The sequence below is a fragment of the Trachurus trachurus genome (assembly GCF_905171665.1).
Source record: "Trachurus trachurus genome assembly, chromosome: 21".
Classification (NCBI taxonomy): domain Eukaryota; kingdom Metazoa; phylum Chordata; class Actinopteri; order Carangiformes; family Carangidae; genus Trachurus; species Trachurus trachurus.
Genome location: NC_139899.1, coordinates 15,036,146 through 15,063,732, shown reverse-complemented (window position 1 = coordinate 15,063,732; position 27,587 = coordinate 15,036,146). Strand labels below are relative to the sequence as shown.

At 42.7% G+C, this 27,587-nt stretch overlaps 1 protein-coding gene across 1 annotated transcript; it reads left to right on the top strand.

Moving 5' to 3' along the window:
• The first annotated feature begins 879 nt into the window (after positions 1-879).
• Positions 880-25,882, top strand: LOC311004555 (activin receptor type-1-like). The gene is made up of 12 exons (XM_083996666.1): positions 880-1,211; positions 12,902-12,975; positions 13,755-14,009; positions 14,714-14,986; positions 16,037-16,303; positions 17,679-17,884; positions 20,428-20,527; positions 22,101-22,247; positions 22,592-22,867; positions 23,939-24,136; positions 24,620-24,750; positions 24,872-25,882. The coding sequence occupies exons 2-12, from the start codon at positions 12,909-12,911 to the stop codon at positions 25,004-25,006; spliced, it is 2,055 nt and encodes a 684-aa protein (XP_083852792.1). The 5' UTR covers positions 880-1,211; positions 12,902-12,908; the 3' UTR covers positions 25,007-25,882.
• The last annotated feature ends 1,705 nt before the right edge of the window (positions 25,883-27,587 follow it).

Below are 27,587 nucleotides of genomic sequence, written 5' to 3'. Positions count from 1 at the left end.
TAGCATAAAAGCACAGCAAACATATTTGGGGAATTAGACGAAGAAGACAACACTTAGGATAAGCAGAGTTGAGAACACAATAGGCTATTTCATTAGTATTTTTTGTCTTTACTTCAAGGGCAAGAAGTTGAATAAAATAGGCTATAAGTCAATTTGACAGGCTGTGATTTTATAGACTACAGCATATTTAGGCCTACTTCATATTCCACCAGAGAAATGTTGTTGGCTATATATTTGAGTATTAAGTGAGTTCATATTTTTCAAGATGAAACAAGTTTATTCATTAACTCATAACATTACAATAATATACTTACAATGTCCTTATGACTTATACCTGCACTGGAAATTAATACTCAAAGTAAAGTGGCAATGTATCACATTAAACCTTTAACCTAACATTTTCATTTTGAATACTCATACTCAGTGAAGTGTATGCCCAACAACCTGCAGGCCTATTTTCAAGTTGTGCTCCAAACCCCCTGTGAATAAATTACTGTACAAAAGCGAATAGAAGTCTGTGAGAGACATCTTATCTGTAGGCTGCTTTAGTAAAATAATAAGAATAAAAACAGCTGTGTAAAAGCTATATTAATTCAGTGATTAGCCTACTTAAGTGATATGATATCCATGTAAAATATGATGTCTTTCTTGTATTTTCTCTTATAGCTTACATAAACTGAATCATTGGTGGAACTAAACAAATATTTTTTTGATGATCTTATACAATGTAAAATTTCTACATTTGTAAAAAAAAAAAAAAAAAAAAAAAAGTCGACGCCCTAGAAAAACACAACCCATGCTCGTTTTATTTTGAAACGTCTGACCGGAAACGCTGGTGTTTATCTCCTCGCTTAACAGCGGGTAATCGATGCGAGGTAACTTCCTCCTCCAATCCTGGCTTTTTCCCTCCGTAGCTCTACGAGTTGTGAAGCTCAGACGGCGCTAATGTGTGAAGGCGGACAACGTAACAAAATGTATCTTCATTTTTTATCTCTCCTAAAGTCAAACCTCGAGTGAATTTATCACTTTTTTTTTTTATTATTAGCGAGCGAGCGGCCGACGATAATGTTGGCGTCATGTAGCCTCTGCTTTTCAGACTTTGGAAAACAAATCGGGTATTGTCGGTGAATTCTCGGGAGATGGCAGAATAGTTCGACCTGTGCCAGTAACCGAGCCCTTACAAAAAAGCACTTTGACAAATAACCCTCAAGGTAAGTTAAATCTCTATCCTCTACTAATGATGTACGTTTTAACCAGACTGTAATTAGCCGCTTTTATCTCAATGTGGGTGAGGATATTTCGTAGACGTGGAGAAGTTTGCTGATTTGTAGGGAAAAGCTTCGTGACGTGCTCTGCTAAGAAATCCAGCCCCCCCTCCCCTCCCCTCCCGAGCCTTTTCTTCCTTAAAATCTTGGTTTGTTTTTTGGTAGCCTACTGCAGTCTAACATATTTTATTTAGTCTACATGTTTTTCAGCTCAGGCTGTGTAAACAAAACCCTAATACGCTCATCTGTTAGAAATATGATTTCATAGGGGGGTTGTTGGATATTCTATCATGTTTAAACGATCGCGTCAGAGAGGTGTTTTTGGTTATTTTGTTGATTTATGATGATGATGATGATGAGCACCAGGCCAGAAGACTGCAAAAAAAAAAAGTCACTTGTTTAACACTGCGACTTTTCAATGGTTGTAATTTCAATTTAACAATCAAACCAGGCTCACAACCTTGCAAGAACTTGTGACTTGGAGCATATTGTCATGCAAACAGTCGTTGGGAGGGTCGTTCCTGCGTGATCGTGTGTGTCTCATCATCTCATGCTGAGCACTTTTAACATCACAATTGCAGTCCTGCAGGGGGGTGGGGGGCATTTGTGAACGCATACTATGGCTTGCAATTATCTGTGGTTTAATTTTGAACTAGGCTACTTGTCTCGGCTGTGGGGTGGGGAGGGGAGGGGAGGGGGCATACCAATGTAGTTCTTTCTAACAGAAGAGTTAAACAAAATTGTTGACGTGCTTTTCCATGCTGTGGAACAACAATCATACCAGACAGGAAACGGTGTGTGATAAGATTGCAGGGGCCAGTCAGATGTAAAGCCAGTAAACCTGCTGATGAGAAGGTGCAAACTTCATTACTAAGGTGTTAATGCCATCTGAAAACAGAGATAATTGTGCAGATTAAAAGACGTGTGAACGGGAATGTCTCACACAAGAGGAGTGTTCTTCCCCAGAATCAACTCATTGGCTTCCACAAAATTACATTCCCACATACTAATCAGTTTTTTCCCCCCCTCTCAAGTAGTTCAACTGTCTTGGGAGTTCTCGATTGTGTATTAGTTTTTTCTTATGTTGCATGCTGTGTTAGTGAATGTAGCATAGCCAAGGTCCTTTTAATTTTGAGATGCAATCGAGGTGACACGCCTAAACCATTCAGTTGACCACTATTATGTCTATATCCATGACAATATGGTTGTCAAGCTTGTACAGTAGTAGAGTCTGGCATGGGAGATTTAATCTACTCGGATTAGCCACTCAAAATTAATCTGGACCCCACCAGTTGAGGCTGTAATACAATTGTTGAATTATAAATGGGGTTAGAGATAGACATTAGTTGGTATCGATTTTGTGTTGCTTTAAGTATTGTATAGAGTAGAAGAGGCTGTGATAAGGTTAAAGGGTTCACAGTTGAGGTTACTTGTTACATTTGGTGACTGTGGGTTTGTTGACGATCTGGACAATGTAACCCAACAAGATGACCAGTCTCAGGTCCCGTCTCTGTCTTTGTGGGCGCCTACGCCTTGCCTTCCCAGCGGTCCGCATCGCCAAGTCTAGCTGATAGTGGTCAGATAAAAGGACGTCAGTCGGTCTGGGGAGCCCAGATAGGGTTCAGCTCTAAGGGGATCTTGAGGATCCTATTCCTTTTAGCTGAGGTAACATGCACCCACCCAATTGTGGTATTGTCTCCTCCTTCTCCTCGCCTCTTGGTCTACAACAATGTTATTGTTTGGATTTGACTTTGTGCCATTGTCTTTAGAGACGATCTGTGGTAACTTATTCCTCAACCAGTGAGGAGGTTATCAGTGTCTCTTGAGGCTAACAATGCATTCCCAACAATGGAACTGGTTTGGGGTGTCTTGGCCAGTGTCAGGATTTTTCCATCTGAAGTCTGTGTCCAAGAGGCATACGGTGAATTCATCAAGCAGCTTCTCCAGTCTTGAAACTTTTTTCTTTTTGTAACATTTTCTTTTTTTTTTGATTTTCCTATATTTTTCCACATTCTTTGGCCGAACATATCTTGGCCTCTACATTGGTGCATGCCTGTAGTTGTTCTTTGTGATGACCATAAAGTGTACAATTTTCCCCACAGAGGTCTGAGTATTTCATAAAGCGTCGGGCAAGGGGCTTGTGGTGCTGTGTTAGGGTAGGGAGGGGCTCCGATAGCAATCATTTCTCGGTGCACAGTAATTTGGCTGTCAGAAGCAGCTGGCAGTTTGGGTTGGAACAATATGCAAGTGGAGGGAGAGGGAAGCGCTCACTCCAAAAAACCCTCCGAGAGTGTTTGGGGGTTGGGTGGTGAGTGTGTGTGTGTGTATATGCATATGTGTGTGTGGAATCAGGTTACACAGTCTGTCATTAACAAGAGAACTGCAGTTATGAGACCAAGATAGAGTGCTTCAAGTCTGAGCAAGAGTCTCAGGCTCATTGCTTTTCCACGTAGGTGGCTCCTCAAGTTAGAGAAGAAAAGGAGGGAGGGGGGCAGGAAGAAGGAGGGGAGAGGATAGAAAAGGAGCAGGATTTGGCTTGAAGTCTAGCATCTGAGTACCAGACCGACCCTCAGCTATAGTGCTTCAGCTTTTTGCCATATGTGTATGTGTGTGAATGCTGACTTACTAGAAAGTTTGACTAGCAACAGACCTGGCATCAGATGAGGCAGCAGGCTGCAGAGGAACACAGCATGTGGGTTGAATTTGCTTCTACTCTATGCTCGTGTCCAGCTTTTTAGAAAGGGGCCCTCTGTCTGCAGTGTTATTTTTAGTCAAAAAATCCTTGAGCCTTTTAATAATCATCAGCCTTATGTAGCCCAAACATATCACGATGAGAAGCGCTGTCTGGGACTCGCGGGCACTGCAGTCTCAGCAGGACACGGGAAGTTAGAGGGAGAAAGAGAATGAGATAAAAGACCGCCTGTGTATCTGCCAGATTTTTAGCCTTGTTTCAGTGTTTGCTGTTCGAGGAGCTTGCTCTTTCCTTTTGGTGGCGTCGCACAGACGTATTGATCCCCCCTATTTTCTGTTCAAATGTGGATGAAGACCAGCAGAGACAGAGACAAGGGAGACGAGACACTGCTGTCTGCACAGATGCACACACACACAGACACACACACACACACAGATCTGCAGTGCTCGTGGCTCCTCTCCTCTCTCCATGCTAACCCCAGACTGCACTGGAGACTGTCTGCAATACACATTTTATGAGCCCTTCACTCGCTTCAGTGCTCTTGTCTTCTCGCTCAGCTGTTAGGGGGGGAAAGTTATGGCTTTGTTTCAGTTGCTGCCTCCTTCTGATCTCATTCCTACTCCCAGGCTCTTATGTTGTGTGGGCACTTTGTCTGTGAATTGAAAATAATCTGTTTCATCTCTGGGGTCGTGGGGTCGTAAACTGAAGTAGTTCTGATATGATGGCACAGCTAGTCCAGTCTGTTTCCCTGTGCTTTAGCCAAATGGAGCATTTACAACATTTAAGTCATTCATTGGTTTTGACAGCAAAGTAGGGCCTGGCCAGTGTGGCTGCCCAGATTTCGATTTAGGCTCCAAACTAAGTTATATAAACGTTTATAATGAGGGAATTTTTTTTTTCTCATTTTCCTAAACTTGGATTTTATTCTGAAAGACACGCACATCCGCGATTCTACCTCCGAAGCCTGCACTGCATTCATGTGATCTGTTTTTGGTCCATATGGGGGTGAGCGCTGGTATTTAAAAATCAGATGGCAGAGGGAGAATAGCACCATTCGGTCAACCTGTCTTGCAGCTTCTTACTGGGTGCTTCGGGTGGAGGGCTCCAACTGGACCGCTCGGACCAAGATGTCCGCTCATGGCGATGTCAACCGGGGCAGGAGATCCGGAAGCACAGTGGACGGGGTGTGTGAGAGGAGCGAGGGGGAGAGGAGAGGAGAAATGCATTGTAATGAATGTAATGAAACGATAGCAACGCATTAGATGTGTATTATAGGTCCTTTCGACTAAAATAAACATGAGGCTAAATAATGGATTTTGGAACTACAACTTGAATCTCTTGTTGGGGGTCCTGTTGGGAGGGCGGGATGCGGGGAAAAATAGCAAATATTTACACGTAAGAAGCTGAAACAAAATTTTTATTCAGGGGCAGCTTTGCTTAAAAAAGAAACTGGAAAGGTTGTGTTTGTATTCAGGTCAGCTTGTGAGAAAGTGTTCATTACTGCTCTTTTTCTTTAGAAGTCTCTCTCCTCTCTTGAAGACCAGGAAACTCACGGCCATAAAAGACTCCCATTGGCAGCAGGATGTAATGGCCCGGGTCAGTCGTGCTACAGCAGCACATAGGGCTGTATACACATTCATTGTTTTGATGCAATCTGTTTGCTGAGTGATTATCATCACAGTAGCGAGTGCTTGGGTTGATGTGTGTGGGGGTCAGACGGCGAGGGTTGTCCTGTCCACCCCCCCCCCCCACCCCCCACCCTGACTCTTGGAGCTCTGTCTCTAGCAAACCTGGAGCAGAATCACTTCAGGCTAACTACCGGTATTCTCCCTTAGCGTTGAGTATCATCAGCACACACCGTTCTTTTGGTCTGTTTGCTTAATTTACTTGTTTTACAAGGAGGGAAATGTGTTTAAAGGGTGTACTGTGATACAAATCAGAGTGTCCTTTTGAGAAACGTTTCACCCCGAGGCAGTGAACTTTGTGAGATGGTCGTTTCGGAGGGAGAATGTTTGTGCATTCCTCTGTTGGCAAATACACCTCAGGGCCATTAAGACGCTGTTTGAATTGGCTGTTTTCGAATGTTTTGATGGCTGTGTGAAAATGAACATATAATTGCTATGGCGACCATTGCGTAACGCCACTCGGTGATAGTATCTTCGCGATGCTATCTCACGAGACTTCACGTAGCCACGGTAAAAGCCACCATGTGAGAACCACAAAAAAAATTCTCCAAGTGTGTTTGCTGAAGCTTTTTTTGCAGGTGATGTTTTACATGATCATTACACAGAACAACTATTGTGCGCTCGACTCTCCCACACCTTCAGTCTTTGTTTCTGTGTTCAGCCGTCTCTCACAACTATTACCCTGGGGCGATCTAGTCCTGTCTACAAACAAATCAAACTTTTGTCACAGACTTTCAGGAGAAACAAAAGCCATCAATCATACTCAAAAACACTTGTCTCAGCCTCGCCGAGTGTCTGAGTTTGTCCGAGTGCTGTCGCTGGTGCAGAGGTAGATGACAGGGTGGGACTACAGCAGGAAGAAAAAGCAACTATTGTCTCTGATTACATTTGATCTTGGCTGAATACACTGTGGGTGTGTGAGAGTGTGGGTGGGTGTGTGCGTTTGTGTGTGTGTGCGCACCCTGGGTTGCACTGTATCCAAGGAACAAAAACCTGCTATGCTATTGCCTACCACAATGAATGTGTGAGTGAGAATTGAAAATAAGCAGGGGGCATTTGCATTTGAGTACATTCCTCACATTGTGAAAGAAAGCAGCTGCTCAGATACTGTAGGGCCCCGAGAGATGAAGCCTGGCTCGACCTGATGGGGCTCTGCAGATTCCACAAACTATTCCAGGGGGCCAAAGAAGTCCTCCTTTCATCACCCATTTGATGAGGGCCGTTGGCCACTCAGGTCTGTTTCTAAAGGTTAATGAGCTTTGCTTTCCCATCAGTGGAGCCATACATCTTTTTACACACAATCGCAGTAGTGTATGACTTAAAATATTAAGATAGGGTCAACCTGCGTTACACTTGACTTGTTAACACCGTCCAGACGAGATCACAGCGCTACACTGAACTCACATCGTTACAGTGTTGCTTTCAATATAATACCTGACATTCAGGGCTAAAACGTTTTTGTCCATAACCACAAAACATGGGGCCAGTTAATCGAGAAATATTGTGAAATGACCTTGGAATTGTTATGAATAGGGTTATTCATGTTTGCTCTGTGGTGTGTGTATTAAATCGCTATTAGCTTTTGACACTATAGTGGCTCTGGAGGTCCAGATGGCTGTAGTAATATATCCTGAAGAATGAAATGCTCAAATATGAATAGATTAACTGTTCCAGTCTACAGCACACAGTTCCACCAGTTTAGTCTAAGCATGTACCTCTTTGAGCTTGGCACCCCCATATGATCAGTATATTAATCACACCACTGTGCTTTGTTTTTGTACGCTTGCACAGGCAAGAGAGATAAAACAACAACAACCCTCTATATTACATTACATATTTGGCATAGACCTCAGCACCCCAATTAACACCCAGATGACTTCAAAGTAGTGACTCATTCATTTGCACATCTTTTGTGCAACGAAAAACAAACATTTTTGCTTCATTAATTCTCTAGTTATGAGCTTTGCACATCAGATAAATAAACTGTAATAACTTGAGAAATAATGAAGCACAGATGTTTGCCTTGGTTGCAAAAACAATGTACAAACGAATGAGGCCATTGTGGAGTCGTTTTCATATTATATTATATAATTTCTCAAAGTAATTTGAGCATGTTTTTGTTTTATTTTGTGTGAACTGAAGTACTGCAGTTGTGGCACATGGGGAGCCATTCTTACAGAGATGCGATGATGCACAAGGTTAGGTTGTCGTTCCTAGTCCAGCCTGAGCAATTGATGCAAACTTTGCAGGTGGAAATTAGGTCTCACAGCGGGTCTATTAAGCTACTTTGTCCACTAAACACTAAACCGCAATTCAGAACGTTGCACATAATGATGCACAATAGACCGGCCTATGCAACATAGGAAGTGTCATTCTTTTAATAAAAGAAACATGCCATTGTTCAGGCCAGAGTGATTTTTTTTGTGTAGACGATGTGAGTTGTTGTCGTGTCTCTTTTCTTTTTTTTTTACATCATAGACCTACATTTCACCAGACATTCATCACACAACCTGACATCCTTCAAAAATGATATTGTACAGCCTGACACAGATTTGCTACCAAGACTTTATTAGAGCCATCTTGCACAGTGTGACATGCAGTGAACCTGCAAGATTGCTGATATCTCACAGCCTAGGAGCCCTAAGCCAAATGCCAGCGACACAACAAGGCTGCCACGAGATGACAGGCATCCTAGACAGCAGGACTCATCAAACGTGACCTAAAATGATTTGCTATTGTAGAAGTATAATAAAAAAAAACCCAAAACTGATCACTGATGTCTGAATCATTAGTCTGCAGCCTTCTTTCCGAAGGTACATTCATTATAGTTTTACATTCTACTCAGTCGTAAGAGCAGCTGTATTAAGTGTAGATTAGGTTATGGTTGTGTATTCTTTCTTTCAGTGCAGTTTTAGTGAACAGAAACGTTGTTTGGATTGACTGTAGGCAGAGAGGGCTTTTTAGACTGAGGTAAATGTGTTGATTTGCTGTGCTGTAGTGTGAATATGAATGTGGGCTGCTGCAAAGAGGACGACTTTCGCCCTCAGGTCTGTATTACACCCACATCCACCTAGGAGAGAACCATCTGTGTGTCCCTGATGGCATGCTGGCACTTTGGCTGTCTGGGTCTGGGTCGGGGACGGGGACAGGGAACAGCAGGCTCCGCATTGCCCTAGTCTCTGCCTGTTTCTTCCCTCGCCGCCCTGCAGTTTGCTGCAGTTTCCTCGGTGCCTGGGCTATTTGTGCCATGGTAACTGTGCCAGCCTGCCAGCTCAGACACAGATTCCACCTCTCGTCTCCCTCTTTGCCAGCATGATGACTCAGCAGCTCCTGCAGGGCTTCCAGCCTCCTCCCTCCTCAACCTAGTGATACACCATGCTCATCAGACAGAGTAGTGTTTTGTCATTCTCTCCTTCGTCCTGACCTGAATACAAAACAGACCAAAATAATAGAGCATCCAGCGAGACTAATATGTTTTGTTTGTTGTTGAATCATTTTTAAAATACCACCTAAAAAAACAACAAATGGTAATGAAATATCAAGTTATAATCTAAATTTAATGATGCAGTTGTACATTGAAATGTGTACTCGTTTTACCGATGTATTTGAACCAACAAAATTGTCTATATGCCTCCTCTTTTTTTTGGTTTCAGTTGTATCAATCACAGCATTTGAGTGGCATGTTTAATCATCAACCTCTAATCACTTAAAGCTCTGCTCAACTCCTTAGAGAAGTGCTTGTGTGTGGATAGCCCTCTGGAGCCGGATCACTGGAAAGAGTCTGGGGAGGAAATGTGACGTCACAAAAATGGGAGCCTTGATATGTAGGATCACTTTCAAGTCCCGCTAGCAGCGCTCAGCAGGAGTCAAGTCTAACATACTTTTCACTGGGTCAAGTCTGTTTCAACTATTTCTCTTGCGGTTATACACACTTTGGCCTCTTTGTGTTGAACTCAATGTAGTCTTTATGTTGCCGTGCATTAGGTCGGTGCTTACGCATCTCAGAGGATTGATATCGTACAAAATACCTGTGGTGGGAAAAGTTTTTAGATTTTTTTTTTTTTTACTGAAGTAAAAGCATAAACACACACAAAATGGTCAATTTGAAATAAGTCCTGCACTCAGAATTTCACTTGAAGGCACCATATGCCAGTTTTTCTATTGCTACACAGACCACATTAGCGTTAATAACTGTTTACTTACCAGTCTTGAAGAAATACTATGTTCAGCATTACTTCATTCCGCTGCTCCATGATACATACACACACATACTCTAAACTATAATCTGCAACACTAATGTTGAGTTTTGTTGTAAATCTAATTCTAAGCCCTTTAAATGAAGAGATATCAACAATACATTTTGACAAAATACACTTAGAAACCCAAAGTACGAGAGCTGATTATGCAGAATGACCCCTTTCATGCATACATTCAGGGATATGTTGTATTGTTTTGTTGCTATTACTGGGAGCTGGCTGGGTTATTCAAGCACAACTACTTAAAATTGTACATTATTGCTGTACTTGAATTTGTGTCTACCACTGCAAAATAGTAGCTCAGCACACTCGGGCGTGGAAGCCAAAATGAAGTGACTCTCCTTCACAGACTGAAGGAGAGTCAAAAGGAAGGGATCACGATCATAACAGATGGTTAAACAAACAACTCATTGTTTTTCATACGTGTTAAAATCAGGCCATCCTTTTCAAGTGTTTTGGTGGAGTTTTGTTCCGTATAATAGTTTCATACAATCTGTTTCGTTATTAGTTCCAACAGCAATAAAGACGGTGGAAATATATCAAGTTATAATTACCATGTGGTATTCATACTGGCTTCCTATTACAACACCACATCAGAGGATATAGGAAGAGAGAATAAAAGGAAAGATGGGGATTGAGACAGATAGAGGGGGGGAAATGAGAGCACACCCTTGGCAGGATGTCAGCACTGTGAACACACACTGCAGAGCACTGCCAGAGAATTCAATACGCAGGGATAGAGGGCTGCAACATACACACACACACATTCATAGCGCCATAAAGTTGACTGCTCAGATCGCAATCGGTTCTGCAGATGCTAGCCTGGCTTCTCTCCTTCCCAAGAATCCCCTCTGTGGTTTCCAGTATCAGGACTAGCACTGGCTGCGTATTCATCAAGCAAAAGCCGATGGCTACCTTGATGTCATATGAGACCGGCTATAGCCACGCCTCTTGTGTTTGCTAGATGTGGGAGTAGTTTCTGTTTACCATGCAGGCACAGTAAATAGAAATACGTACTTCAAAGTTTACGTGCATTCAGCTGCATCGGTATGTGAACACACATGTTGGTAAACCAGGAGTCTGAAAAGGGGCCCTCAGGTTTTGCAGTGAGATATTCTCTGTGTGTGCTTGAGTTCTTGGCCGTCGGCGCGGCGCGGTGCGGCTCGCTGCTTATGAAAGCCTGTTTAAGACAAAGCGTCTGCGTGGGAGAGATGAATCGAGACAGATAATTTCAGTGGCCCGTCGAGGGCCTTTTTCTCGAGTAAATGTAAACAAAACCACAGCGAGTTATTTACCTACACTAATTGGAGGCAGTAAGTGGAGCCATGTGACATGCTCTACTTAGTTAATTGAGGAGAGTTATTGATCTGTCAGCAGGGTACGAGCCAGGACGTGGCGCGCTTTGTTTTCCTTCTACATGAATGATATATGAGTCAATAGTGGGATAACTAGTCAGGCAAAACTTGTCCCGTCTGGTTCAAGAAAAGGGCTCCAGACTATTGTCTCTTATTCCTCCGCTTATCTCTTTGTCCCGTTTCCTCTGGGCCGCCACCCCCCACCCCCCACTAACCCCCCAGGCTTCACCGTGGCCCAGCCGACAGTCTCCCGCCAGCATGGTGCCCTTCTTCCCGCTGTCCCCCGGGTGCTGACACCAGACACCTCCTTGTCCCACTTCTCTTCTTTTAGCCCTACCTCGCCGTCGCAGCCCACCCCACTCCACTCCACTCCACTCCACTCTGGCCCCCGCATGTCTCCTCCACACCGGCCCTGTTCTCTGCCCCTCTCTGACCCACTGTCCCCCAGTTGCCCCCTGGGCTATATACCTCCCTCTGCCTTCCTCGTGCCCTCCTGCCCGTTCCCTGCCCCCATCGCCGCTCCCCTCTCAGGGAAGCAGACAGAGCTCCCGATTATCTCTGTGTGGCAGCCTCTGTTTTGTGCTCTGATTAAAGGAGCAGCATGTGGTCTGTGTGTGAGTGGCCTGCACAGACGCCGCTGTTGGGCTAATGCTAACATTACATGCTTAATCATTTATGTCTGGGAGACGGGCACAAAGGCTTGGAGGTGGGCGGGAGAGGGGGGGGGTATTTATCGGTGGCACAGATGCACTCAGGCGCGCACACACGCTGCCAAGATAACGGCCCCTGGTGCTTAGCATGGCACAAACCGGGGACGCTCCAAGCTATGACGTTCCCGCAAAACTCACATATTATCTTTAGGAAATGGGTAGTTTGGAGGGATTTTTTTCTTCCCCCCCCCCTGGAGTTTACAGTGTGACAGTGTGAGTTAAACTGGTGGTCTGTTCAAATCTGTCTCTGGATAAAACAAACAAACATAGCTGCACACCGTATGTTGACGTTTCTGCAGACACATTAAATATTGAAGGATTAGACTGTCTCCAAGTCTCTAAACGATAGTATTCGGGCACCCACACTCCTTCTCCCTGCTCCCCTTTCTCATCCTCCTCCTCCTCCTCCTTCCTCCTCCTCCTCCTTCTCACGTCTGTCTGCTCCTCTCCCCTCACTGCCAAGCAGCCTGTCCCTCCAACACACACACACGCACACAAGCAGACATCAGTGCACACACACTTGCACGCACAGAGGCACAGCCAATAGGAGAGCACCAGTCTCCCCATTGCTTGCCAGTCAATGCCTTGTTGCCAGGACAACAGGAAGGCATGAGACCCACTTTACTTGAGCATTTTAAACTTGGTGTTGACTCTTTTTCTGAAAAACAAGAAAAGGTCTCCCTCTGTAAAATTGCTTTCTCTAATATGCTTAGGTCGACAGCTAATCTTGTTGTTATCCGTCTGTGTCTCTCTGTCTTGGACTGTTTGCAGAAACACAAAAGGCATCCAAATGTGTCAATACAAAAGTCGCCAACCTTTATTGTTCTTTGTATTCACAGATATTTATCAATAGCCAGAACTAATTATCATGAACTTTTTTTTTTATCACAATGAAGGCTTGGTGTTTATTGTGTTTTTCTTTTTCCCCCCTCCTCTAGGTCTACAATGACAGCTGGGGACATGTTTCTTTTGGTCATGATCATCCTGGTCCTTCCCTGTTCCAGCTTGGAAGGTAAGCCTCACCCTCTCCTAACGTCTCACATCACTTCTCCAAAAAAATACAGCTTCTCTCACGCTCATCGGTCTTCAAAGAAAAGCTAAAGCTAAAGGGAGTTATCTGTTGTGGAGCCATCAGTTTTGTTACTGCAAAAGGACAAGATTACAGTAGGTCACAGGCTGTCGCAGGGGGTTTGAAGTACATGCAGTAGCTGGAAAGGTGTGTTAAGGATGTGTTATGATCCCACGTTCTCCTTTTACTCAAGTTAACGTACACACAGCCTCTTTGTCTTCCTCTGCCCCCCCCCCCCAAGTCTCATACATGCACAGACCAAACATTCACACATTTTTTTTCTTCCCTGTCACCACCCCTCCTCGGTCTGTCTCCCTCTCATCTGCTGTCTCTCAGTGTTATTTTAAACAACTGCAGTGGTGGTGGAATGCAGTGGAAAGTGTAGTTTTTTTAAGACTGGCGAGCCACACTTGTCCCCATGCCTACTCATTCTATCCATCCATCCATCCATCCATTCTTCCATCCTTCCATCCATCCATCCACTAGGATAAACTGAAATATATCACATTGACATAATAATTCTGACATTTTGCTGCGACAATTGAAACTAAGCTTAGGTTACCTCCATTTCTCCTGATCATCTTTGAGATGTTTCTACACCCTGATGGGAGTCCTGGAAAGGCACATGGATGGATGGATGGATGGATGGATGGATGGATGGCACATCTTTTCTGGGATGAATTCTGATTTTCTCCATTATTGCTTTTTTTTTCCTTTCACAGGGGACAACAGTGTGAGAAACTCTGTGTGTTTGTGTATCGGATCGTCCTGCAGCAGTGGGGATCAGTGTTCAGGCCAGCAGTGCTTCACCTCTCTCTCAATACTGCAAGGGGCATCAGTCCTTCAAAAGGGTTGCATTGTGGGTAACGATGAAGGGTCCCCGCCTTGTGGAAGCCCACCATCCCCTGAGCTGGTGGTAGAGTGCTGCTATGGGGATTTGTGTAACATGAACGTCACGTTGCAGGCTCCGGTGAAAGGTGAGGTATAGGCGTCACAACACTGTGTTAAAAATACCTTGCCTAAACTTGTGAAGGACTTTCATTGTCAGTCCCAAGAAAATACGTCCTTAAACTCATCACTCAGTCTTTGTAAAATACAGACGAATGGAGAATAATATTACTATCTAAACAATCTTTTACATTTTCCCATATTTTGTGACTCAGCTTTTTTTTGCCTCAGGTTGGGGAACTATTTTCTGCAGGTGACCACTTTGAAGAACTTCATTAACAAGTCCAATATCAATCTGTGAAATAATTTCACATACCCCGCAACTGCCCAAGAACCATCCCTGTAGACTATACCAAGTTGTATTTCCATTAGGACTGGGGCAATCAATAACAGCATAATAATGCAAATATTCTTTCTATGTAAATAAACAACAGGAAAATATACAGTGGCATATAAGATAAGATCACATTATGTATTTAATTAATACATAGTAAAGACCTGAATTGATTAAATATGTCTAAAACAACTCATTTCAAATTAAAAAGTGTTGCATATTAAAGCAGAAAAATGTTCAGATGCATTTAGAGTTGAGGGGCCTCTTCAGTAACTGGCCGACAAAGACATTTGAAACCTGGCTGTTTTCTGACCTGAGTGAATGCCATTTAATTTAATGGGATACTAATGCTATTGCTCTAATGGGTTTCCCCCCCATATCTCCGTTTCTTCTTATCAGATGTAGAACCGTCTGCTGGCAGACCAGTCCTCAGAGACCAGGAGTGTGTGTGCGAGGGCGGCGCGTGTGAGCGTGACCATCGCTGCACAGGGCAGCAATGTTTCTCCTCCCTGAAGATGATTGATGGGGTGGCCGTCCAACAGAAGGGCTGCCTGAGGGACGACGAGGAGGGCAGAGCCACCTGTGCCATGCCACCCTCATCGGCCCATGTTGTCAAGTGCTGCCAGGGCCATCTGTGTAACATGAACGTCACTGTGCAAGCTCCCGGGAAAGGTGACTTTGTACACACTGTACACATTTCTCTTGGCCACTGTTCACGATAGACCTTCTGTTACCTAAGACTGTGCAAAAGTTGAGGCGAGCTTTTATGACAAAACTATATTTGAACATGAACACTATAAAAGCAACAGTCATGTTTATAGTAGTTCAGCTCACTGGACACAGACTGTGGTTATAAGCCTGCTGCTCACCTCCCTTTCCACTCTCTTTGTATTACCGTTTTCAGAATCCCCTTCACTTCTGGAAACAACAACAGTAATCTCTGAGCTAGCACCCCTACACACTGAAAATGGCAGGTTCTTATGACCAGTTGGATTGTGCAATAAGACACATCTGCTTGGCTCCTCCAGTGAATTGTTGTAAATATCTACACAGTACTGTGTATGTTTACAACATTTGCTGTCGAGCAGGGACTTTCTTGAGTGTTTGCCCAGCCGTTAAGGAAAAAAAAAAATCATCTGCAGTGAGCTTAGCGAGGGCACACGCAGAGAGATGGTCTAGGTACTGCTCCCTTTAGTTATGATAATGGAGGATCAGGTGAAAACCCTGCAGTCAAAGATCCAGATATGGGTGAGAAAATATCTGTCTTCACCTCTAGGGGCACCGATTCTGAAAGTATGTTTATCTTATTTATAAGTAGGAATGGAATCACCCAGTTGACATATGTCCTGTTTCAGTATTTTAATAATAATTTTTATAATAATAATTTTTTATAATATTTATTTATTTTTCATTTTATTCTGCAGGGAATTATCCGATTTATTTAATATTTAATGACAGTGCTTGCATATTCACATGCAGATATTTCACCAAAACAAGTCTCCACTGACACTGTTTTGTGGAGGCACTGTTGTTCAGCATCACCCAAGGTTATTGTGATTTGGTTTAAAGAAAAACAAGCTGGTGTGTTTTTCCCCCTGTGGCAGAATAATAATGAATGCAGTCAGATCATTCTCCAGTGCTATGGAGATGGAGAGGTCTGGCTACGCGAGACTAACCCGACTCAACCATTCATGTCTTTTTCTTTTTCTGAATCTTTTGCAGAAGAGGAAGTGAAGCCCCCGCACAAACAGGAGCACGAGTGTGTGTGTGAAGGCAACTCATGTGCAACAGGCCACCGCTGCATGGGCCACCAGTGTTTCTCCTCTGTGACTGTCAACTCCGGCTCCCTGGTGTACCAGAAAGGCTGCTTTAACATTTATGAGCAGAGCACGTTGACCTGCAAAACCCCACCTTCCAGAGACCAAATAGTGGAGTGCTGCCACGGGCCCCTGTGCAACATGAACAGCACCGTGGAGCTGCCTGTCAGAGGTACAGCACTACATTACCCAGAACGCAACACAAATGCAGTTTGTATGTGTAACTCTTTCTGTGCTGTTCTAACAAAGATGCCCAAGAGCTCCATCTGTTGATTTCAATGTTGAACTCTTTTTACCAAATTGAGCTGCTTAGATTTCGTCTATTCAGAATATGAATGACTACATCGGTTCGCCTTTAGACAAAGTAATAGATTCACCTGCTTCCATCATTCTCTACTGAGAGAGCAACGCCATCGGCTGTAAAATTGTCTGCCACGGCTGTTCTGGATGGTTTCTGTTGACCCGAGTTACACCTCTGTGTGGTCACACTCCTGGCACCTCATGAAACACAAATGGAGGGAGACAGTGGGCAACTAGAGGGAGGTTTTGAATATTATTTAGTCATGGTCCACTTCCCACCTGTCCTCTGTGAGGCTGTCAGAGCTGGCTGACAAGAGCCCAGAGGGTGAAGCCACCTGGGGATGAAGGAGAGAGGCAGGCATCTATACACAGAGCCATTGTTGCCCTTTTTTAAATGCCTCTTCCCTTTTACTTTTCTCCCTACAGCAGTAGGAAGTTAATAATGTATTCTAATAAATTAATATTTAAACCTAAAATAACTGTGTCTCTTTGGTTCTATGTTTGAGAATTAGATCTGCAGCGAATAAAATGTACAAAATACATTAACTTACTTGAGGCACCAGCTGGATACACTTTGCAATTCCGTATTAAATTACAAAATATTATTTTGCAAACACTGCCGCCCTGTGCTGTGGACTTCCATAGTTTTGTCACTTTGCTGCAAATATAATAATTGTGTAAAAAATGGAAATGCATCCCTTCTTATGTGTTTGAGTCAAATAGAGTGTGTTATTAGTTATGTGTATTTGGGAGAAAGAGTTCATTATGCAAGTTGAGAAAAGGGGATCGTTGTCTGTGCTCCAGGCGGAGCTGAGCATTCTGTCCCCAGGAATGTTTGGAAAGTGTGAATGGTGGTCAGTTCCTCAGGCAGACTGTGTGTGTGTGCTCATGAATGTATGTGTTATATGCGTGCAGCCCTGCACCTCCACCCGCGAACTGCTTTCTTCACAACGTCTGCTGCAGACCTGTGAATTGTCTGTGGACAAGCCTCAGCATGTGATGTCTAGTCAGAGATTAAAAGTTACAGTCGAGAAGAGGTTTTTTTTTCCTCGTCGGCGTGTGTAATCATGATCTCCTCCTCTTGTATCACTGCTTTGTTCTTATTGTCACTGCTGTCTCTTTGTACTCGAAGCAACAAGCTTTACTTTACTTATTTACTTTACTTGTTGTAAAACCCATCCACAACTATGACCTGATTGATATTTTGATAGACACTCACTTTGTAATTTTTTTCTCTACCCTCACAGCCGACGAGCTGCCAAATTACAGTGTGACCACACTGGCTATTGTCATCGTGGCGCCCATCATCGTCCTCGTCGTCCTCTCTGCTATCGCTATCCTGGTGTTTAGACGCATCCACCACAACCAAATGGAGAGATTAACATCGCGAGATGCCGAGTACGGAACTATCGACGGCCTTATAGCATCAAACGTGGGGGAGAGCACTCTGGCGGTGAGTAGTGGATGTTTTTGGGAAGAAGAGGATGCTGTCAGTCGTTTAAAAAAGTGACGGCAGAATCCCTCTTGTTGTTTTGATTCTGGGTGGTCGAGGGACACCTAAGTGTCTTTTAAGTCACTCTGAATTGAATTGCAAATGTTGTGCATCAATACCAGAGATAAGATGGAAACCCCCTCCCCTCTAAATCTGTGCTGTGTGAATTTACAGAACTCAGATGCTGGATTAGTGGGGACTTGTGCCAGTTGTGTGTACACATTTAATCACTATCTACAACAAGATGATACATAATGGCACCGTTTTCCTCTTTTCATCCAGATGTGTCATCAAGGGTGACACTGCAATCAAGAGTGTATTGTTATACGCTGCCACCAAACGTTGTTATGTTACAAACCTGAACTGAAGACAAACCTTAGATGATTCAAAGTGTTGTCAAGTTAGCCTTTCTCTAAAACCATTTAGAATACCAACCCTTAGGTTTTCCACCATAGTTATTGTTCTTTAAAGCAAATAATGAGAGAATACCTCAAAGCAAATTCAAATGAAACCAAACACCTGGGCTGTTGTTATGTTAATCGCCTTTTCATGTGCTGATGGCTCTATTCTGACATGATTATACTACCTGGCTGCATAATGCACCAACTTTAAATCACATCAAGCACTCTAATTAGAGGGCAGAAAAGTTAATTAACTCCTGTCTGTTTTATGTCAGTAAATATTTTTGAAATGATAGCTAAGATACACTGTGGGAACTTAATGCCTAAAGTTTAAGCCCCAATGTGTTGTAGTGGTTAGATTGATTGACAATGATTTAATTCACTTAGTGCAGAGTACTGTTTGACACTATGTACTTCACAGATCATAATCTCAAAGATAGTGTTTGGTAATTGTTATGTAAAAAACATTTACAGCAATGCACAGAGGCTGTAATTGCATGAACGTGTGTGTGTGTGTGTGTGGGAGGGAGGGGGTGCTCTGGAATTAGAAAAAATAGCAAAAAACTTAGCTTAGAAAACTTGTTTTGCATTTTCAGTCATTTTCCCAGTCTGTTAGAGGAATGTCTTCTTGCTATTTATTTTCCCTCCACTTAACCATGGACATTGAGTTTTGTGCGGAGTGGTTTATGTTTTGAGGCCCGACTAAACGGATCCAGAGTTTAGGTGGAGTCCTGTGGTTAGCGTTTAGTCTGAGAGACGACCCAGCACATTCACTGGCTCACACACACGATGTAATGAAGTTGTGTGCTCACTGTCTAGCTTGTGCCCTGACAAAATACAAGACTGTTAACGTCCATATCTTGATTCTGCATCCTCTAAAGCGTACAACCTTCAACTTTTGAAAGTGTTTTGCGCACATTTTTGAACTTAACGTCTTCAGGTGTCAGGTGAAATAAAATATTCTTTAGTAACCATGTCTACACCCTTCAAACCCAATTCATCTTTAATTAGGAAACGTGTAAATATAATGTCCAACTGTGAAAGTATGATCTTTTAGGGGTGTGTGTGTGTGTGTGTGTGTGTCAGAGAGAGAAATTGCTGAGTTTGGCTCCCTCTCAAGCTGTTTCCAAAGTCCATCAACACACTTGGCAATGAAAGGCCCAAATATGGAGCCACAGAATGTTTGTTTCAGCATAATTAAAAAGTGCTTGGCAACATGATGAGAATGGTTATTAGCAACAGTGATGTGGCTGTGAAAAGCAGATCAGACTGAAACACATGTGCTTGTCCCTCAGCAGCCTGCTGCCCAGAAGTTGTCTCTGATTATAATGATATTGCAGCGTTGTGATTGCATTCTGCTGCTTAACGGCCTGGCCCAAATATACTCTCCCTAAAAACAATCCTCCTGTACCAGAGAGAGGGATTAAACCTCTCCGCAGTCTAACTCTTCATTCATTTTACGGCCTCTGTCTCGCATTCCTCTGTTGTGATTCCAAATTGTCTCCCAGGCAGCCTTTTGCATTATGCATCTGTTTATCTGAGGCATCACTCTTCTCTTGTTGTTCTCAATCTTCAACCTTCCCCCTCCTAGTTTAGACGTTTGTTTTTGCTGAGCAGATGCGAACTCTGTTGCTGTGTGCTGCCCTCCTGTGTCGGCGCCGGCACGCTGCATGTCTTCTAGCCGAGATAAAAATAAAAGGCTTAGCAGCATTGCGCCTGTTTTGGAGTCTGGCCCTCGGATTAGATAAAATCTCCAGCGCCCACACCAGTCACCAGGGAGGGGGGTGGCACTTCTGTTGTTTACTCAGCAGGGGGCACTCTGCACCTCCACCACTGACACACACAAACACACACCCACATGCACACACAATATCCTGATCTACACACAGCTTTACCCTCCTCCGTCCCATGTGGGTGCCACATCAAAGGAGGCCTGCTTGTATTAGTATTATTTGAGTCCCACATGTTCCTTATTTCATCATTTTTAGGCTGTGCGGTTCCTTTGGGAAGGTTTTTTCATTCAGATGGCTCACTCGCAAATATGCACACAAATGCAAATACACAAGCCCTTTACTCTTTGTTTCTGTTTTTTCCCGTTCCCAGGATTTGTTGGATCATTCCTGCACCTCGGGCAGCGGCTCAGGACTCCCATTCCTTGTTCAGAGAACTGTTGCGAGACAAATTACACTCAATGAGTGTGTGGGTAAGTGTCCTCCTGGTAAAAGCTGTTTTCATATTTACAACACCATTGCGTCCTCATTCATTTCAATGAGGCACTCCCACTGTGCTAAGCGGCAGGGGGGGGCGAGTGGGGTTCTTACTAAAAAAACGCAGTTTAGTCCAACAAGAAAAGTGGCCCTGGCTCAGAGGAGCAGCATTTGGCAACACACAGCCTCACATTCAAATACAGTTTGTTTAAGGTCATATATATTGACAGAACAGCAGAACTATTAAAACCACAGTAACTTACCAGACTTTAATTTTTTTTCCTTGAAGGAGTATGACCTCATATGTTGTGTCTCATTGTGTGATAATCCTTCAAACTGGATTTTCTGCTTCACACTGACACTGATACCGCTACACTCTCTCTGCTGTGAGAATGTTTCATTTTCATAGATCATCCAATACAAGCAAAACAAGCACTTTATCTGCAAGAAAACATTCAATTTAAAACTTGCAAAACAGCGAGGATATTCTGACATTGAGCCAGAATAAATGAGCAACAGTTTCAGCAGTGAAGTCCCCTGAGCTGAGATTGCACAGATTTGTACTTAAGAGATTGGTTGTAGTTTGTTATGTGTCACAGAAAATGTTACAAACGGCGAACATATTTTTACATGAATAAACATGTTGCCATAGTTATCAGTGTTCAAGGTTAGGTCGCTCGTTTTGAAATTAGAGGTTAACTCATTGTTTACAACACTTGCACTGCTTCAGTTCTTGGCATGTTCTCAGAGAGTCTGGAAGCAACTCAGTTATATCCGCTGCCATTAATTTATGGCCACTAGAGGGGCAACAAAATAGAGGACTTTTTTTCTCAGACACCAGATCATCACCTGCAAGTTGTAAAGATTGAACATGTTCACAAGCTATGTACTCATCAAGCGGACACATCTGTGGCAACATTCATTTAGGATCATGTTTCTTGCCAACATATAATTATAAAATGACATAAATTCCGAAAACCCACTCTCCTTTTACTCCTCCTTGTTTCCTTTGACGTCTGACACAGATATCTGTTGTCTGGGTTTGTAGCTGCTCAGTGTTTGGCCTCCTTCACCAGGCACTCAGTAACTTTGTCTGCCATTTAAACAGGGCAATTGGCCTACACTGAACCCTATCACAGCTATTTTTTTTTATTTTTATCACAACTGGTCCCTAGAGAGAGATGATGAGCGAAAAGAGGCTAAAAAGCTCCTGTAGTGCTGTAGAGTTTAATTTAAATTATGGTAATTCTGGCACTATTGGCAACTTTTACACATAACAGAGGCTTTTTTCAGCCGTTTTCTGTTTTCTGTTACAGTATGAACCCTGTATTTGTGGTAGCACATGTTTAATCTGATCATTTTTTTATGCTCTCCTGTACATCATGTATGTACTGTGTTTTTAAATGTGTTGTTGTGGGGATTTTTTGTGGATTTAAACCTTAACCTTAAAATTATATCCAATCCTTCATCTTGAAGACAACAGCACCCACATAAAATTTGGGTGCTGTTTCTTTTCTGAGCATCATCCTGTCTGTGCTAATTTTCTTCTTCCATGTCTTTGCCTGCCAGGTAAGGGCCGTTACGGTGAAGTGTGGAGGGGTCAGTGGCAGGGAGAGTGTGTCGCTGTCAAAATCTTCTCCTCCAGAGACGAGAAGTCCTGGTTCAGAGAGACCGAGATCTACAACACAGTCCTGCTGAGACATGAGAACATCCTCGGTATGTGGCTTATCACCTGCCATCAGGTTTAACAAGCTGTGATAGTGGCTGTAGCAGAGCTCAACAAACATGGTGGTTGTTTTCATGTCACTTCATCTGTGAGATGAGAGCAGTAGCTAAAAACTTAAAACCAGTTTATTCCTAAATATAATACAACTTCTACATGTGTAAAGATAATTTATGTTGTCTTAGTGTACATGTATTACGATTTGCTAATCAGACACAAATACATTTATCACTTGTTTAAAAGTGTAAAATACTTTTTTAGACATATATGAATTATTCTGTATGGTCCTATTACTGATTAAAATCTTTGATTAATTGGTGTTTTTCTCTCAACATAGGCTTCATAGCTTCAGACATGACCTCGAGGAACTCCAGCACTCAGCTGTGGCTGATCACTCACTTCCATGAGATGGGCTCCTTGTACGACTACCTTCAGCTCAGCACCCTCGATGCGTCCAGCTGCCTCCGCATGGCGCTGTCCATCGCAAGTGGCTTGGTGCATCTCCATGTTGAGATCTTCGGCACACAGGGCAAACCGGCCATCGCCCACCGAGACCTCAAGAGCAAAAATATATTGGTTAAAAAGAATGGACAGTGCTGCATTGCTGACCTTGGTGAGAATACTAACATATCCATTTGATAGGTTTAACTACTTTTTTTTTTCTTTCGATGTCTTGATCAAATGTGATCCCACGTAACTCTAGAGGAGATCCACACATTTCCAAAGCAAATGCAAATTATGTCATACCAGATTTTGGGGAAATTAAAAAATGAATTAACAAGATAATAATTCACAATAAAAAGTGCTCATACAAAGTTTTTCACCCTAAGTGTGAGATAATTTAGCTACATTAGAGCTGCAGAGGAGGTTCACTCAATGTTGTTGTCCATGGACGTTGTGTAAGAGCTGCATCTGCAGTATTATGGCTGTTACCATGCTTTTGCCATATTTGTTGTTAATTTAGGAAGAACAACCACTGCTTAATGGACCAACCAGCCCTTAACCAAAAACACATTTGGCAGAACTCTCAGACCACTTCATCTAATACACCAATGTTCCATTTGCAGATACTTGAATAAAAACTAATTCAGGTATGAGCCACAACTCGACAACAGCTTGATATGTTTACAAGCTCGATGCTATAAATTCTGGCCTGGATGACGCATTTTGGTGTCCGACAGACATGGAAGCAGTTGTTTGTCTCCCAGGTCTGTTCTCATAGCAGGGTGCATCCTGTATGGGCAGAGGAGTGGACAGGACTGTTTACAACGAACAAGTAGCGCTTGAGTGGAGTCTTTTGTCCTCACTATACTTGTCAGAGATAGGAAGCTGTGTTCCACTCCAAATTATGGTTTGATTATTGTTATCTGCACAGGATCATGTATTTGCAAGTTTGATATCACTATGGTGTTTTTTCACATTCATCTGCTGAAAAGGGAAAGTTTGTCTTTGCTTAACTTGAAAGCTCAGTTGAAGACATGTGTCACAGGGACTGAGTTTACAAAACAATTATGAGCGAGTATGTAGCTTGCACAATTGTGATGTGGAAACTTGAAGCCTCCAATGCACAAACACTGATACTGTACGTCTCAGTGAAAACAGAATTTTCCTGTGATTTACATATACTGTATGTATCTTGAAGCCTATCGGGGATTTTCAAAGTCTATTTGTGTTTTCTTCTTAGGTCTGGCGGTCATGCATTTTCAAGACACCAATGAGTTAGACGTGGGGAACAACCCGAAAGTGGGCACAAAGCGCTACATGGCTCCGGAGGTGCTTGATGACTCTATCCAGATGGACTGTTTTGAGTCCTTCAAGAGGGTGGACATCTGGGCCCTGGGCCTCGTCTTGTGGGAGATCGCCAGGAGGACAGTCAGCAATGGTCAGTGTGTTTTACACAACATGTTGGATGGAATAGCCCTGTCCTTAAATCATATAATTTCCTTAATTCCATCAACTGTGCCAAGTATTTTCTTCAGAATTAACACAGACTCACTGCTTTAACTTTGACTACCAAAAGCTTTTCTGCTATCAAGATAGAGATACGGCCTCAATACAAATGCCCCCAACCACAGTCTGCGGTCTGTGGAGAAGCCAGATGCATTTAATGTGAAATAAAACCTACTTCCTCCCTTCACTATCAAACAGGGTAATTGCTATATAGTAGGAGCCGGGCTTTCAACAACACTTAAGATATTGATTTCAACCACAACACAGTAACCTCACATTTGTCCCACAGCTGCACTTGAGAGCAAATTTAATAACAAAACGGCTTTCCAAACACCACGGTGCATTTCATGTTAGTCGTTTACTATGCACATTGCTTTGAGCGATGTGATCTCACACATGTATTGTTTCATTCTAGGCATCGTAGAGGACTACAAGCCGCCGTTCCATGACGTGGTCCCAAGTGATCCCAGCTTTGAAGACATGAAGAAGGTTGTGTGCGTGGATCAGCAGAGACCCAACATCCCAAACAGATGGTTTTCAGACCCAGTAAGTAATACTCAGTCCTTTTTTGATATTCAGAAATAAAATAAAAGCATATCAATAAAACCCTAATGTTGACAATTGGGCACACTGATTGATTGATTTATTTCTCCTAATCAATTTTCAGACTTTAACCTCCATGGCCAAACTCATGAAGGAGTGCTGGTACCAGAATCCATCAGCCAGATTAACAGCGTTACGCATCAAAAAGACTCTCACAAAGATCGACAACTCTCTGGACAAAATCAAAACAGACATTTGAGCCTGCCTCAAGAAAGAAGTGGCAGACATATACTAAAGGCCTTTGAAGACATCCAGAGGGTGGACCATCATAGATGAATCTCAGATGACAAAAGACTTTGATGGGTTCAGTGCCCTTATAGTGGCACAGACCTATATTTATTTTAAAACACTTGGCGGGACACATTTTGGCATCCAAAGATGGCTTACCGGGCATTCCTGAGACTGCCAATGGTCTTGGAAATAGGAAACTATCTACTCAACTTATAACACTGTTAGAAACGTTCTTCAAGGAAGAAAATGTTACCTGGGCATTTGAGTAGGCTTGCTTCTGTTAGAACCGCAGATTTTGTTTGACACTTTTTTTTTTTAGTTTAAAAAATGTCAGAACATATTAGCAGTTTCACTTTATCTCTATAATTGTACTACATTGTTTGTTTGATTTACAGTGGATTCATTTGGAAAAGAGGTCAACTTGCCAACTGAACTTGCCAATTTGTTCAGCATACTTTCTGAAACAGTGCAAAAGTGGTATGTTGTACTTTTTGTGTCATGCGCCTCTGTTTACAACGCTGTCGGAACAAGTTTCCTGGGATCTCATCAATCCTGTAACATTTTGTGTTGTACAGCTGTGTCAATGGCACTGTTCTTTTCCTGATATATTGTCCAACTGAAGGTACTCCCGCAGACTTTTTGTATTATCACCATGGATTTTACATATGGATTCTGTTCTATGTTTTGTTTCTTCAGCTTTACAGACACAAATGCTAAAAGAACAAATAAAATATCTGCTAGATGATGCTGAACTCTGTTTCTCCAGAGGCCTGTAAGTAAGCCTGTAAAGCTTGTATACTGTCTTAACGTAACGCGTGCATTGTCAAGTAAATGAAGTCAAACTTCAGCCTTTTTTTTTTTTATTTCTTTAACATTTTATATCAATTAGTGATTTATATTAATTAAATAGAAAAAAATGTATTTTATCTGTCTCATTTGTCTTGATGCTGTGTTAAGTGGGTACATTTATTAGCCATGGTAGTGACATGGTACTGCACCTCTGTCACTCACTCACTCAGTCTGTCAGTTCACTACTGGTCCGTACTCATACTGTGCATTTCAACAGCTGTGGAATGAGATTTTGTATAGATATATACATGATTCCTACCTGTGGTCATCCAATACCTGTGCCCTTGTGCCAAAGAAGATGAATTCTGTTGGAGTTTGGTGAGTCCCTGACTTTTCATTGAGCACCACCATCCCATCAACATGTAAACCCATAGTTGTTTTACTGCACTGGATTACTCACATTTGAGTTTTGTTTTTCCACACCATTGGTGCTGAGACAGTTCATTATTCAGGATCTTTGACATCCAAACACTCATTCTGTATGTATGTAAGTTGTATTTCACTTGCATTTGAGCCAACTGTGGTTTCAAATTATACCCTATGACTCCTCTTGTCCAGTCCAGTCCAGTCCAGTCCAGACTGTTGCAGCTTTAAAGCCTTGTGGCTTAAAGCCCAATTCCATAATTCAGTGCCACCCTCTATTTAGAAGAAATGTTAGTTTGCCCTAATTTCCTTAATTCACGTGCGGTAATTTCTGCACATTAATCTATTACTGTCCTGTGACAAGTTTGGCATCTGTGCTGCTAATAATATAACAAATGAATTAATATTAATTTGGGAAAGGTCAGAAGCCCAGGCCTTTTCTCTACCAGCTGTAAACTGAAACTGCGTGCACAGCGGATATCTTGGCAGATGTCAAATAGACACTAGGCTCTTGATGGTTTGCAGACTGATTAATATGCCACAAGAGTTTTGGGCCAGATGATAGAAACACAACAGTGAGTGCCTGATGGTGCTGAAATGTCCTGCTTGTATGTATCAACAGCTGTCAGTCTTCTATTTAGACTGTCCTCGTATAGAGTCATTTGATCCGGCGCAGAGGTTTGATGACACCACCACTTTTAGATTAACATCCTGTTTCCCTGAGGTTCTATACTGGGTTTGAACACATGCTGTGCAATTCTATGACATGTGAGAAAAAATGAAGCTCATTACCAACAGTTTCCATAGAGATTATATTTAGTCATATGAATTTAACAAAGACATTAATGTACAAAACCCAAGAGTCACACACCAATATAAGGAATCTTTTTTTGAGTCAGGTGTAATTGGTTCTGAATATGTTAAACTGGACATTGCTAAACTTTACAGTTCACTGTGTCTGTTCTCACCTGTGTTGATGCTGCTGGTAATGTACCTCTACATACATGCCAGGTCAGATTCTGTTGTTTGTACAGAACATGTAGTCTGCCTCCACTTTTCTGCAAATGCATGGAAAATTACATTTTGTGCTCATGTAGTCTTTGGGATTAAGCTCAGTTCACTCCTTCACTCTCCCTGGTGACACTGGCACCTGTTGTTGCCATGGAGCCTGAGCAGCAGAAACATGACTTGGTCCCACATGCCCCGCTGTAAATCACGCAATGCATACAGGTGAGTGGAGCTTTGCACACAGGTAAATGTACAGCAGTGTTTACTCTTTGCCTGAGGGATGTTTAGCAGCGGTATATGTCTAACCCGGTTTCTCCTGCTTTGCTGAC

Excerpts from the sequence above, each read along its gene's own strand:
- LOC311004555 (XM_083996666.1), top strand. The coding sequence starts at position 12,909 with ATGACAGCTGGGGACATGTTTCTTTTGGTCATGATCATCCTGGTCCTT. Across the intron at positions 20,528-22,100 it reads TACACTCAATGAGTGTGTGG|GTAAGGGCCGTTACGGTGAA; the intron begins GTAAGTGTCCTC and ends TTTGCCTGCCAG. Across the intron at positions 22,248-22,591 it reads GAGACATGAGAACATCCTCG|GCTTCATAGCTTCAGACATG; the intron begins GTATGTGGCTTA and ends CTCTCAACATAG.